Below are 12364 nucleotides of genomic sequence, written 5' to 3'. Positions count from 1 at the left end.
CACAATTTGGGGCACTGTGACAATTTTTAAAGATTATGTTGAGTAGGAATGTGAGATGGTCTAGGAATTTCATGTAGTAAAGGGACTGTTCTGGATTGTTATAAAAAGAAGTATATGATCTGAGCATGATGGGAACTCCTACCTGCTTGGTTTAGAACGTTCTTATTTAACAAATGTATATAATCCTCTCTACATGCTGAGCACTACTCTAAGCACTTCAGAAATGCTAACTACTTGCTCCCTACCAGACCTATGAAATAAGCATTATTAGTCCCAATGTTACAGACACTTGCCCAAGGGCACACTGCTGACCAGTGGTAGAGCCAGGATTCAAAGCCAGGCTGCCTGGTGTGTCCGTGCTTTTAACCATCACATATGGTGACCCTCCATACTTCTGTGTATAAAAGGGGCTCCCCTAGGGGCGCCTGGGTGGCTCAGTCGGTTAAGCGTCCAACTTCGGCTCAGGTCATGATCTCGCGCTCCGTGGGTTCCAGCCCCGCGTCAGGCTCTGTGCTGACAGCTCGGAGCCTGGAGCTGCTTCGGATTCTGTGTCTCCCTCTCTCTCTCTGCCCTTCCCCCCTCATGCTTTGTCTCTCTCTGTCAAAAATGAATGAACATTTAAAAAAAATATATAAAAGGGGCTCCCCTGGCTCTCACCAACGTACCTGGGGACAAACCCCTCCCTGACCCCATGCTTCACTCGTATCAAAACAAGCATGCTGCTTCCTCCGTCCGTGATGTTCTCTGCACACACTCTGTTCTGAGCTGGAAACATCCCACTGCCCGCCCCCACACATGCCGATTCCCTCCCTGGGCCCATCGGTCATACCCCAGGCCGGCTCTCTTGCACCCCTGTGACTTTTCCCCGTGCTTCCCTCCTCCCAGGCCCTCAGCACAGCCTTCCAGGCAGGGACTGGAGTCTGCAGCTGCAGCACCCAGCATGGAAACGGGCACACAGTAGGTTCTCAAATGTGCTTGTGGACGGCAGTGGGAGGAAGGAGCAAGGAGAAAAGTAGCAAAGGTTTAGAAGCAGAAACAGCTAATTCGGGGTAACCCAGACATGCCCTGTCTCACCTGTCTGCAGACACAGTGGTGACCCTTTATGCAGGGCCTGCCAATTGGTACACCTGGCGTCACCATGACAACAAGGCCTGGAGGCTTGGGGGTGGGTGCTGGGGACTCCTCTAGGCGCCCCTGCACTCGTGCTCACTGTCTCTGAGCACTTAGCAGGCAGAAGCCACAGGCTCGTGGCCTGGGAGGGGAACCCCAGGTTCTCCTGAAAGAAAGTAGGGGCCAATCCCACTTGGGATGAGGCAGCCTGTCACTTATCAGACTGTGACAAGGAAAGCCACAGTTCACATGCCCGGGACCCATGCAAGTCAAAGAAAAAGCCCTCAGCTCGCCCAATCTGCCAGGTCAGCAATAAGAAATTGGAGAAAACGGATTTGGCAGCATCCAGAGGGAGGGTATTAAATATTCATCCTGACTACCCATCAGTAAATCCCAGCAGAATACACCCACTGACAAGTCGGCTTTCTGCACTGGAGGCTGTGCTCCTGGAAGCTTGTTTATTGCTTTGTCAATCTGAATGTGCAATATTTAATAGCCAGACCAGGAGAGGGTCGTAAACGTTTGGAAAATGAGTGCTGACATTTCCCTTATTGCTTCCGTATTTAGGGATGTGTAATTGGAGGGTGTTTTTGGTGCTAAAGAAAATCAGAAGGAAGCAAAGCGATGCTTCGAAATTAAAAGAGAAAAGAATGGATTAAGAGCGAAGAATCGAATATGTTGAGCTGGCTTAAAGTCTTGCCTAAATGCCCCATGGGGGTCACACTCTGTGATCAATGAGAGTCAGGCTAAGCAAAATCAACAAAATCAGAGTGATGGCATTCCTTGAAGATTTCCTTGGGGATGTGCAGACGGAACAGGAAGCAGGTAAAAAGAATGGTCAGTGATGGATCCACAATCGACCGTGCCATCCAGCCAGAGATTTTAATGAATCAAATACCTGTGATGTGGTCAGGTCAGCAGGTGGCCCTGGCAAGGACCAGTCTGGGGCACAGACCACACAGAGCCCTCTGGGAGCAGATGACATCAGCAGTTAAAGGCTGATAGATGGACCAGTGTGACAGAGCCAGCACTCTCTAGGTTTCTCTCTGATTCTGCTGGAATAAGAATGTTTGACAAAATATTCTTAAAAGGGGGTGGGGAGTAAGAGCAGGAATAAGAAGCCGTGTTTTGAGGGACAAGGAATGCAGGGAGGGAAGAAAGAAGAGAAGCCAGCACTGGATTTGAGCTCTGGTATCCCCAAGTCTTAGGGGCCATCTTGTGGCAGAAATCTGAAGAAACAGGGGAGTTACGGGAAGCATAAATTACACCCCTATACCATCAGCAAACTGGAGCCCGTATGGGTTTCTCGTGACCCCAACGTCGAACAAACAAATTTAAGTATCTGCTAAAGGGCATCAGCAATTCGAGGATGCTAAACCAGAGAGAGGAGACAGCAAATAAAAGTACTTGGTACCACAGAGGATTCCTGAGAAGAAACACAAAATAGTTAACTGTCCAGAAAAATACGTAATATAACAAAATTAAGAGCTTGGAATCTGGAACCAGACTGCCTGTCTGGATTTGAATCTTGCTTCTGCCACTTATTAGGGATCACTGGGTAATTTATTTAACCGCTGTGTCAGTGTGCTCATCTATAAAGTGGATGAAACAGGAGCCCCTCTCGGTGTTGCATGGGCTAAGAACCAAGCAAGCTATTACATATAAAGCACTCAGGATGGGGACGGACACACAAGAAATGCTCAATAAGTATCAGCTGCTACATCGGTGTTACTGTTACTGCTACAGCCACCTGTGCTGAGACCTCCATGCCAGCAATCTACGGAGAAACTCCTTCTATGAAGGGGGCTGTTAGCTGAATGCAAAAACATAATCTCTGACTACATGGCCTTCGAAAAAGTCAAAGTCTCCCTTTCATCCAGCCCCACGGCTTTTTAACAAGGCACACCTGGGTTCAAATCCCGACTTCCCACTCGCCACGCACTTGACTTGGCGAGTCAGAACCTCTCTGGGCCTCAGTTACTCCATTTATTAAAATTTTTTAAAATATTTATTTTTGAGACAGAGAGAGACAGGGTGTGAGCAGAGAGAGGGAGACAGAATCTGAAACAGGCTCCAGACTCTGAGCTGTCAGCACAGAGCCCGATGCGGGACTCGAACTCACAAACCGCGAAATCATGACCTGAGCCGAAGTCGGACGCTCAACCAGCTGAGCCACCCAGGCGCCCCCTCAGTTACTCCATTTATAAGGAAGCAACAGCTTCCTCCCAGGGTGGTGGTGCAGACAAAGGCGGCCGCATGCGCCACGTGTTGGACACCGTCAGCCCTCTGGTATCTTCCACCTCCACTTACCCCACACGGAAGCGCAGTACCCACCCGAGTGTGTGTGTGTGTGTGTGGGGGGGGGGGTGGGAAGTAAACACGAACATGAGGCTCTTTGGAAAGCAGGAAGTGCTAACTGCATAAATATTTAATAAAGGACAGAATGTAACACTTAGAGGCATGAACTCTCCTCTGAGCCTCAGCCACTCCCTGGGCGGTGGCAGCAGCTACAGCACCCACGGGGCTCTCGAGGCAGCCTCCAGGGGGCCTCGAAAGTGCACCACTGCTCACCTCTGAGCAGAGGCCACACAACAAACAGCCGCTCCCAGGCCTCCCGCACCAGTGCTGCTCCTTCCCGCCTGACAGTGAAAAACACAAACCAATTCAGAGCAAGCCACAGAGACCCGGAGACAGCCCTCCACCGCCTGGCTCTCCGGCGACATCCTCCCCCCGGGAGGAATGAAATGGCTGGCATCTGGAAGTCGGGGAGACCGAAACCCACCAGCAGCTGCACCTCAGTTTTCCCAAGCCGGTTGGCTGCTACCACGCCTCTGACGCACCGGGAGGCCTTGGTTTCTCCACGGAGAAACCAAAGTGGGGATACAAACATCCACATCATTTCACTGTTGGTGATGAATGGTTAAGAAGAATGTAAGTGCTAAGCACAAAGCCAGGCACCCGAGAGCTAACTTCACACATAGTTTTCCCTTATTCTCTTTAGTAACACCATAAATGAACCAGAATCCAAAGAACTCAAACCTCCGATGAGCTGTCCTCAGCCTTCCCTTACATGCTCCAGCCTTAGAGTCCAAATAGGAATGGAAACAAGCAGGAGTTAGCAATCGATTCAAAAAGGCAATGTCAGGCAAGGTCCTGGGGTCAGCGCGAACCCTACCTTTCTATAGCCGTGGAACCATGTTGACGGGCTCCATGGCTCACAATACCGACCCTGAGGGCCAGAGGAGACCACAAATGCGCAATTACAATCGGAATGTCCTAGTCAGTAAGGCGGGCACGTGTGTCCCTAGGCGTTTCCACAACAAGGGGTCACACAAAATGGGGTCTCTGCTTAACCCTCCATTAACCCAAAAATCCACTTAAGCAGCACAGCCTCTTCCCTAAGCTTCCGCTTGCCCAGGCTCAGGCTCTAATTGGCCAAGGAACGGTCCCATCATTTTTACAAGTTGCTTGTTTCAAACTTTGGTACGGAACAGGATTTTTTTTTTTTTTAATTTAAAATTTTTTATTTTATTTTAGAGAAAGTCTGCAAGTGGGGGAGAGGGGCAGAGAGAGAAAGAGAGAGAGAATCTTAAGCAGACTCCATGCTCAGTGTGGAGCCCAACATGGGGCTCTATCCCAGGACTCTGGGATCATGACCTGAGCCGAAATCAAGGGTCAGATACTCTACCGACTGAGCCACCCCAGCACCTCCGAAAGAGGGCTTTTCACGGGGTTAGAAGAGGCCAAGGGTAAACTCAGACAATACCCCCATGTAACCTCATGTTGCTGAAAACAACACCGTGACCATCTCACATGGCGGAGCAGACCAGGTCAGGTACGAACCATGGCTGTGAGTGGGCAGAAGAATCCTCTTTGCAAGGGGTTCAAACCACCTTTGCAAAGTGGGTCAGTCACAGAGTCAGAAAAACGTCTTTGCAAAGTCACCTCTCATCCAACCCACCCTTCGCCGCGTAGGTGCGTGTGCCCCACTGTGCAGGGGCCTGGCAATGGCAGAGACGCTGAGCAGCCTGGGCTCCACACCACAGCCGCTTCCAACCAAGCAGGAGAGGGGACGGACACCGGGGGGCCCATCAAAGCACATACACCTGACCCCTCCCCCGCATTAGGAAAAGCGCCCAATGACGGAGTGGTTGCAGGACACCCCCTGACCCAGGCTTCCCAAATTAGTGCAGCTTTACCAACGGCCGTGAGAGACTCACCTCCGTGGGGAAAGGGAGCTCAAGGAGGAGGCCAGAGCCTGGCTCAGGGAATCAGCATGGGAGACAGACAGACACGGGTTCAAACCCCGGCTCCGCCATTTACCAGCTACGTGACCCTAGGGTAGCCACTTCCTCTTTCCTGGGGTTGTTGTGAAATTCTCATAAAACCATCGACCCTAAGCACCTGCCACGAGGCAGTTACTCCGTTAAGTGCCTCACATGTTCCCTCTCCCGTTCCACGTTCCTTGTCTGCCAACAGGGAACAGTGTACCTCCTCCAGGCTGCTGTGGAAAGGGTTTTAGGAGACGGCGTGATGTCAAGAGACCAGAGTCTAAAAAGACATGACAAGTTAAAGTGGTCTGTAATCCCTGACTGGATCCTGGTTTGGAAGGGGAAAAAAAAAAAAAAACTACCAAGGACATTATTGGGACAATGGGGGAAATGCTGGTAACATGCCGTCATCGTGTGGAACTCTGGGGGGTGACAGTGGTGTCGTGGTTGCACAGGAGTGTGTCCTCGTTCTTATGAGGCACACACAGAAGTACTGAGGAGGAACAGTCCCAAGCCCTGCAACTCCCCCTCAAATGGTTCAGAGACAACAGCACGAAAACCACAGGGAAAACAAGCACAGTAAGACGTTAACCGCTGGCCGTCGAGATAAGGGAACGGGATTCTTGCGGCTACCTATGGGCTGGAAATTTCTCGAGCCACAAAGTTGGGAAATGGAAGTGGTCCCGCCGGGGGCCCCACGCGTGTGCCGCCCTCCCCCCGGCCGCGTGCCAGGCGCCCCCCCCTCCCCGCCGGGCCCCCTGACCTGGCTGCAGCACCCTGATCTCCAGCAGGTTGGAGGTCCGCTCCGCCAGCCGCGTCCAGGAGTTGTTGTAGTTCTTCCGCCACAGCTCAGCCACGCACTGGTACTTGCCCGCCTCTGTGTCGCTGGCCCGGCTGATGCTCAGGCGCACGTTGTTGCTGGACTCGGCCTTCTCGATGGCCGTTCGGGTCCGGAAGCTGGAGGACCTGTCCCCCCACTGGACACCCCCGTCCCGGGTGAAGGTCACCAGGTCGTGAAACTCGATGGTGCCAACTGGCTGGAACCGCCAGGTCACGGACACGGGGACCCGGGCCGGGTAATGGGGTTTGATGATGCACTGCAGGTCAAAGGAGTCGCTGTAGGTCACGCCTGGCGTGCGCGAGATGGCTGTGACCGCGAAGCCCATTTCTAGAGAGAGAGCAGAGAGACTCCAGCTAGGGGAGACACGAGGATTTCTCAGGGCGGTGTGCGGCAGGGGTGGGGCTGTGGGCCAAGCTAGCGGCACAGAACCGAGGCTCCGGCTCTCTCCTGATGCCCAGGCCAGATCACTTTAGCTCGCATTTAGCACGAGCCCAAAAGACCCCATACACAGAGGCCAGAGGCAAAGCTCCTCAAGTAGCACTTAGCAAACCCTTCCTGATGAAACCTTCGTGTCGATCTGCCTCCCATCAGCCCTTGCCAGGATTGAGGATACGTAGGCAGAGCCATTCCTACAGATTTGGGGATCCCATGCTGAAACAGGAGAAAAAAGCTCTCAAGCCAACGTCATTCACTGCCTGCAAGGTGGACACTTCCCCACCCCCACCCCCACCCCCCCCCGACGCCTCCTCTGCCTGGCCCGCGAGGCACTGGAGCTAGACAAGGAGGAGGCAGAGGATGTGTCCCTGTTCCCCGGGCCAAGCAGTACAGGCTTGCTCACCAGTTCCTTTTCCACTTTCTTTGTGAAATGCAGGGAAGATGGGCAGTGAGGGACCCACAGCAGGTGGGCTGACCTTGAGCAGGTGGGGAACTGGGTGAGGTGAGCTTCTGCAGTTACAGCAGGCTGCCCCCTACTGACGGCAGCAGGCTGATCCCGGATACTGACTCCTCAGTGGGCGCTATGCGAGTTCCTTCACCTTGAAACACTACTTAATATTAACACACTGGTTATGATCATAAGACTGCGAACAGCCAGTGTTTACTGAGTGCGGTGTGCCAGGCGTGGGGCCAACTGCTGTGTTTCCACCACACGTCACTGTGTCCTCAAAATGACCTTGTAGGACAAGAAGGCATCTCATCCATTTCTTACAGACAAGGAAGAGGCACAGAGAGGTTAAATAAACTGCCCACGATCAAGCAGCCAGGAAATGGCAGAGTCAGGGGTCTTATCTGGCGGTTTTACCCATGGGAAGTGGTTAAAGGCACAGACCCTAGAGCCAGAGGCCCGACTTTGATCTTTCTAAGCTGTGTGACAGCAAGTTACTTCACTTCTCTCTGCCTTGATTTCCCCATCTGTAAAACGGGTCCTCGTGAAGATTAAGTGAGTTAATATTTGCAACATATTAGGAACGGCATAGTACCTGGCACATGCTATATTTCACTAAATATGTAAAGGGACAAAGTAGACACAAAGAAAAGTACTTCCAATTCTGTAGGGAAAAGACTACGCACAGAATGAATCTTTTGGCTTCAGGTGAGGAGGTTAAGTCAGCAAATAAGTGGAAATAATTTGCTAAAAACTCCCGATCTTCAATTTGGATTTCATAAGCTTCTTTATGTCTCCTTAAAAAAAAAAAATTTAAGACCCAGAGACCCATCCTTAAACATTAAGTAGTTGTGATAGTCACTTGTGCCCCTGTGTGCAGAATATGTTGCCATTAGAGTGGCAGGACACAGGACCTTAGGGATAGGACATGCCCCAGTGTTCCTGGCCCCAGCATCCAAAGATGTCATCCCAAGAGAGAGCTTCTCCAAGCAAATGACTCTGTCCAGGGCTGACAGAGCACACGCCATGATCATGGTGCACAGAGCACCCAATTTACTCTAACTGAATGGTCATAATGGCCCACGTGCGGCTGGAGGATGTTCCTATCTGCTGTCTCAGCTGGGTACCTGAGAGTGAACCATACCTGACCCCGTCAATATGAAAACACGTGTGTGTGTCACTATTTAGACTGAAAGGCAATCTGACCCCACAATGCCCCCCACTCTTCCCTGCCACAACTGCTTGGGTCTCCCTGATTATGGCTTTGGCCAGAGGCACCCCAGGGGTAGAGAACAAGTAAGGAGAACCAAGCCCGGGATCCCAGGTCAGAGCCCGTGGCGACCCTGACTATGGAAACCACAGACATATGATGAGTATGACAGACGTCAGGGGGATAACCTAAGAGAAGCTATCCTGACCGCTCCTTGGACATTCCTAACCTCACAGGGTGGGGAAAAGGACTGTTACTGGACATCCGGACATTTCCACAGGTCCACACTGGTGCTGAGCACTGGCCCGGGGACTGAGCTCATCGGCAAACTCAGCCACCGGACGAAGTTTCTAAAGCGAGAAAGCTGAGCAATGCAATTACTACACAAAGCAGGCCAATCTTTGGGATTAAGCTTTTAGAACAAGAAGTGTAATTCTAATCTTGGGTGAGAATACAGTACTCTATTGAGGGCAAAACCAGCGGGGGCTGCCACCTTTCCTGGGGTGTCAGCTCTAGCTAGGAAGTCGATGGGCAACATGGTCCCAGGGAGTGGGATACACGGTCACCGAGGACAAGTGATGTCACAGCTGTCCTGATAAACAGGAAGACCGAACATGATAACAAGTAGCAGACTGGCCTCTTAAAATTTAATCTACTGATTACATTAGGCGGATAAATGTTGACAGAAGCCGCTTTAACTACCCCGTGAGAAGCAAATTTAATTCTCTGATTTTAGCAAATCTCAAGGTATCTTTGAATTTCATGCTAATGCGGAAGTGGCTTTCCTAAGGATGGTGCCTTATAGAGGAAGAGATAAAAGCACAGACTTTGGGGGGGAAAAAAATGAAGAGAGATCCCCAGCTTCCCAGGTTCAGACTGTGGGTCTGTCGCTTAAAAGCTGTAGCCGTGAGCAAATTAGTTAACCTGTCTCCCTCAGTCTCCTTGTCAAATCAAAGGGTTGAGCTCTTGGTTAGGTGAGAATTCAAAGGGACAAGTGCTTAGACTCCACCAGGAACATAGTAAATGCTAAGTAAATGGCAGAAAGGGGTCTCCTACCCTTCTCTGCCCTGCTCTGGCCTTTTGAGGAGGGCTGGGTCCCTGGGCTGCAGGGCAGGAGAGCCTGGGGGGCAGGCGAGAGAGGTTCTGCTCTGCTGGTCTTGGCAGGGACCACGGTCCCCCCACCTGGGGCCACCACTCCTACTGGGTGGCTTCGCTCCCCTGGCCAGAACTTCGAACTTCACTCCTACCATGCAGACCCAGGAACAGTGACCGCCCCCAGCCGTCACCAGGCCCCCAGGGGCCCCACCGCGCACCACTGGCCCTGTCAACCCTACCTGCACTTTCACACACGGTCCCTTCAATTAAACCCTCTGGAAGGGGCCATCCGTTTCCTGCCAGGACTCTGATAAAAGTCAGGGTAAGGGACCTGATGTGGGAGCAATCTCCCAGCGATCCCACAGAAAGAACCGCCAAGTGCTTCCTTACCGAGAGCCGTGATGGAGATGGGGGTGCTGGCCCGGCGCTCCCCCACAATCTGCCACTCGCCGTCCACTGCCCGCACCCATTCGGTCACGTGGCACTCGTACTGGCCCTCGTCCTCCTTCCTGCTGTTGAAGATGCCCAGGCTGAACGAGTTGGGCTGCACCTGCTCCATCTGGACGCCCCCGAAGCTGCTGCGCTCCCAGTAGGACGCGCCTGGCTGCACGGTGCCATCCCGGTCCAGCCACATGATGTTGCTGCGGCGGTTCTGCCGGTCCACGAGCTGCCAGATGACCGAGAAGCGGCCCTGCGGCCTGCCCGCCGTGCGGACGCTGCAGGAGAAGTGCAGGTGCTCACCCTCAAGGATGACGCTGGAGTTGCTGGCCACCTCCACGGAGATGCTGCTCTCTGGGAAGAGGGAGAGAGTGCCACGCTGGGGCTTTCCGGCCTCTACTACCCCCTCCCCCACAGACGGGGCAGGAGGCTGGGTGCGGGTGTCACGCTATGCACTTCACCTGGCAGGAGGAACGCCCTCTGACACTTGCTGCGGCAAGCCCTGGCTGCTTCTGGGCACTGCTCCCCACGACTTTAGATCCATCACCTAGGAGGCCCTTTGCTGGGGACCAAGATGCCGTGTGGGATACTGAGGGTCTAAGACCTGAGACTGAACCGGAACCTAAGAAATACAGCACGGTGATGTTCCGACGTTCTATCGGTAATCTGTTCAGCTGGGGCTCAAGGGTTTTTCAACTCGGAATTTCAGGAAGTGGAATAACTCGGAAATTTCTACGTCACCTCCATCTTCCCGCCGTTCGGTGCTACGGCAGTCAAATAAGAGCGGAACATCTATCATGTGCCATTTGAGCCCCTCCGGGCAATTATCAGCAAGCAGAACAAAAGTGACGGGAGGTACCAGGAAGATAACGTGTGCTTGCTTGGGTGTGGGGGATACTGGGACAGATGTCTGCTTTCATAGTGCGTGTGGCAGTGAGCCCTCATACTTTTTCCACAAACGCAGAGGAACCGACCAAGGCCCCTGGCTCTCTACCCTGCCGTCCACGTTCAGCCCTGGTTCCGTTGCTCTGACCCTAACACATCCTGCCAATCAGAGTTGGGGATAAGGACCCCACTCTCTTTGCTCCTTTGCTATTCACTTAGCTCTGAGGTCACTCAGTCGAACTAATTACACTTTGTACGCCTCCTTCTGCAGCACAGGGATGGTGTGGTTCCTACCGTGCACTTGTTTTGAAGATTGAAAAGTTAACAAGACAATGTATGTCAACCACCTGACACACAGCAGGTTTTCAAAAACTGGTCACTGGTGATCACGTTAACTTTCCTATTCCCAACAACTTTTGTTTTCATAAACACCACGGACATTCTAATCTGCCTTCACTACACATACGCTATTTTGTGTGACTAGCTACGTCGAGTTAAAAGAAAAAAAAAACAAGTGTTAAAGAATACAAAGCACCATAACTAATTTGGCTTCAATTTTCCGGGTACCACTGACATGAAACACAATTTAAAATTAAGCAATTAAGTCAAATTCCCCGATTCAGAGGCATACCTGATTATTGAGAGGGATCACACATACACACCCATAACCATGCATTTGAATCAATCTTTGCTCGCCCATATTTTCCCCCACAGGCAGAAACAGACAGAGATGAGCCCCAAGCCCCAGCAGGTAGTCTCTGTTATGGTGAGGATGCCTGCTACCCATTGTGGGTTGGCTTATTTCGTGTGAAAAATAGGTCTGGGCAGGGTTCAGGTTCCCCAGGAGGGCAACCTCCCCAGGAGCCATACCAGGATGACTTATGGAGATGACCAGGCTTCTGCGGCTCAAAGCATGGAGTTGGAGGCAGGCAGACCAGGGCTTGAAGCCGGGTTTACTGCTTCCTAACTCTGGAATCTTGGGGTTCTTCCTTAACCTACCCCCACTTCCTTTTCTCACGTGCAAAACAGAGACACTAAGAGTTCCTACTTCTTGGGGCCACAGCATCGACAATACCGGAGGAGGTAATTTACTTGTCATCATCAGTAATCATACTTCCTCTGTAGGCTAAAGACTCCTCCCCAGCATTATCATTCCATGTGGGGCATCAAAAGGACAACTCCGGCGTCAGGGGCGGGAAACCCCTTTGCTGGCCTCCAGCAGAAATATGACTTGCAGGGCGTCACCGCCATTCCCTACTGCCCCCCCCCCCCCCCCCCCCCGGTGGACTCTTCCGTGAGCCCTGGCTTACGAATGATGAGGGCTGCTGTTTGGTGCTCTGTGGCTCCAGCAAAAGCCCAGAAGAATCGCACGGTTACAGGTGGTCCTATGAGAAGAAAAACCGTGCGGGCATCCCAGGCAGAGGCAAACACAGGTGCAGTGCGGTGTGGGCGCTGCCCCTTAGGACGAGGGACGGGCATTCCCAGGCCTGAGAAAAGGCGAGCTGACCAGTTAAAACTCTCTGGATGAAGTGAAAACTAGGACAGAACTAATGAGACTCTGACTGCATGTTCGCCAAATGAAATTTCAAATCAGGAGCCGGATGATGTAGCACAGGCTTAAGCGCAGAGCG

At 52.2% G+C, this 12364-nt stretch overlaps 1 protein-coding gene across 5 annotated transcripts in view; it reads right to left on the bottom strand.

Annotated features, from left to right (window-relative positions):
- The window catches only part of IGSF3 (immunoglobulin superfamily member 3), a 93385-nt gene that overhangs the window by 18406 nt on the left and 62615 nt on the right, over window positions 1-12364 (bottom strand). For all 5 annotated transcript variants that reach the window (XM_060625029.2, XM_060625033.2, XM_060625030.2 and 2 more), the window contains 2 exons: window positions 9801-10202; window positions 6145-6549 (listed from right to left, as the gene is read on the bottom strand). In XM_060625029.2, the coding sequence (XP_060481012.1) occupies window positions 6145-6549; window positions 9801-10202 (807 nt within the window). The remainder of the gene's footprint in view (window positions 1-6144; window positions 6550-9800; window positions 10203-12364) is intronic.

Source organism: Panthera onca, chromosome C1 (genome assembly GCF_046562875.1).
Source record: "Panthera onca isolate mPanOnc1 chromosome C1, mPanOnc1 haplotype 2, whole genome shotgun sequence".
Taxonomy (NCBI): domain Eukaryota; kingdom Metazoa; phylum Chordata; class Mammalia; order Carnivora; family Felidae; genus Panthera; species Panthera onca.
This window is presented reverse-complemented; position numbering and strand designations above follow the sequence as displayed.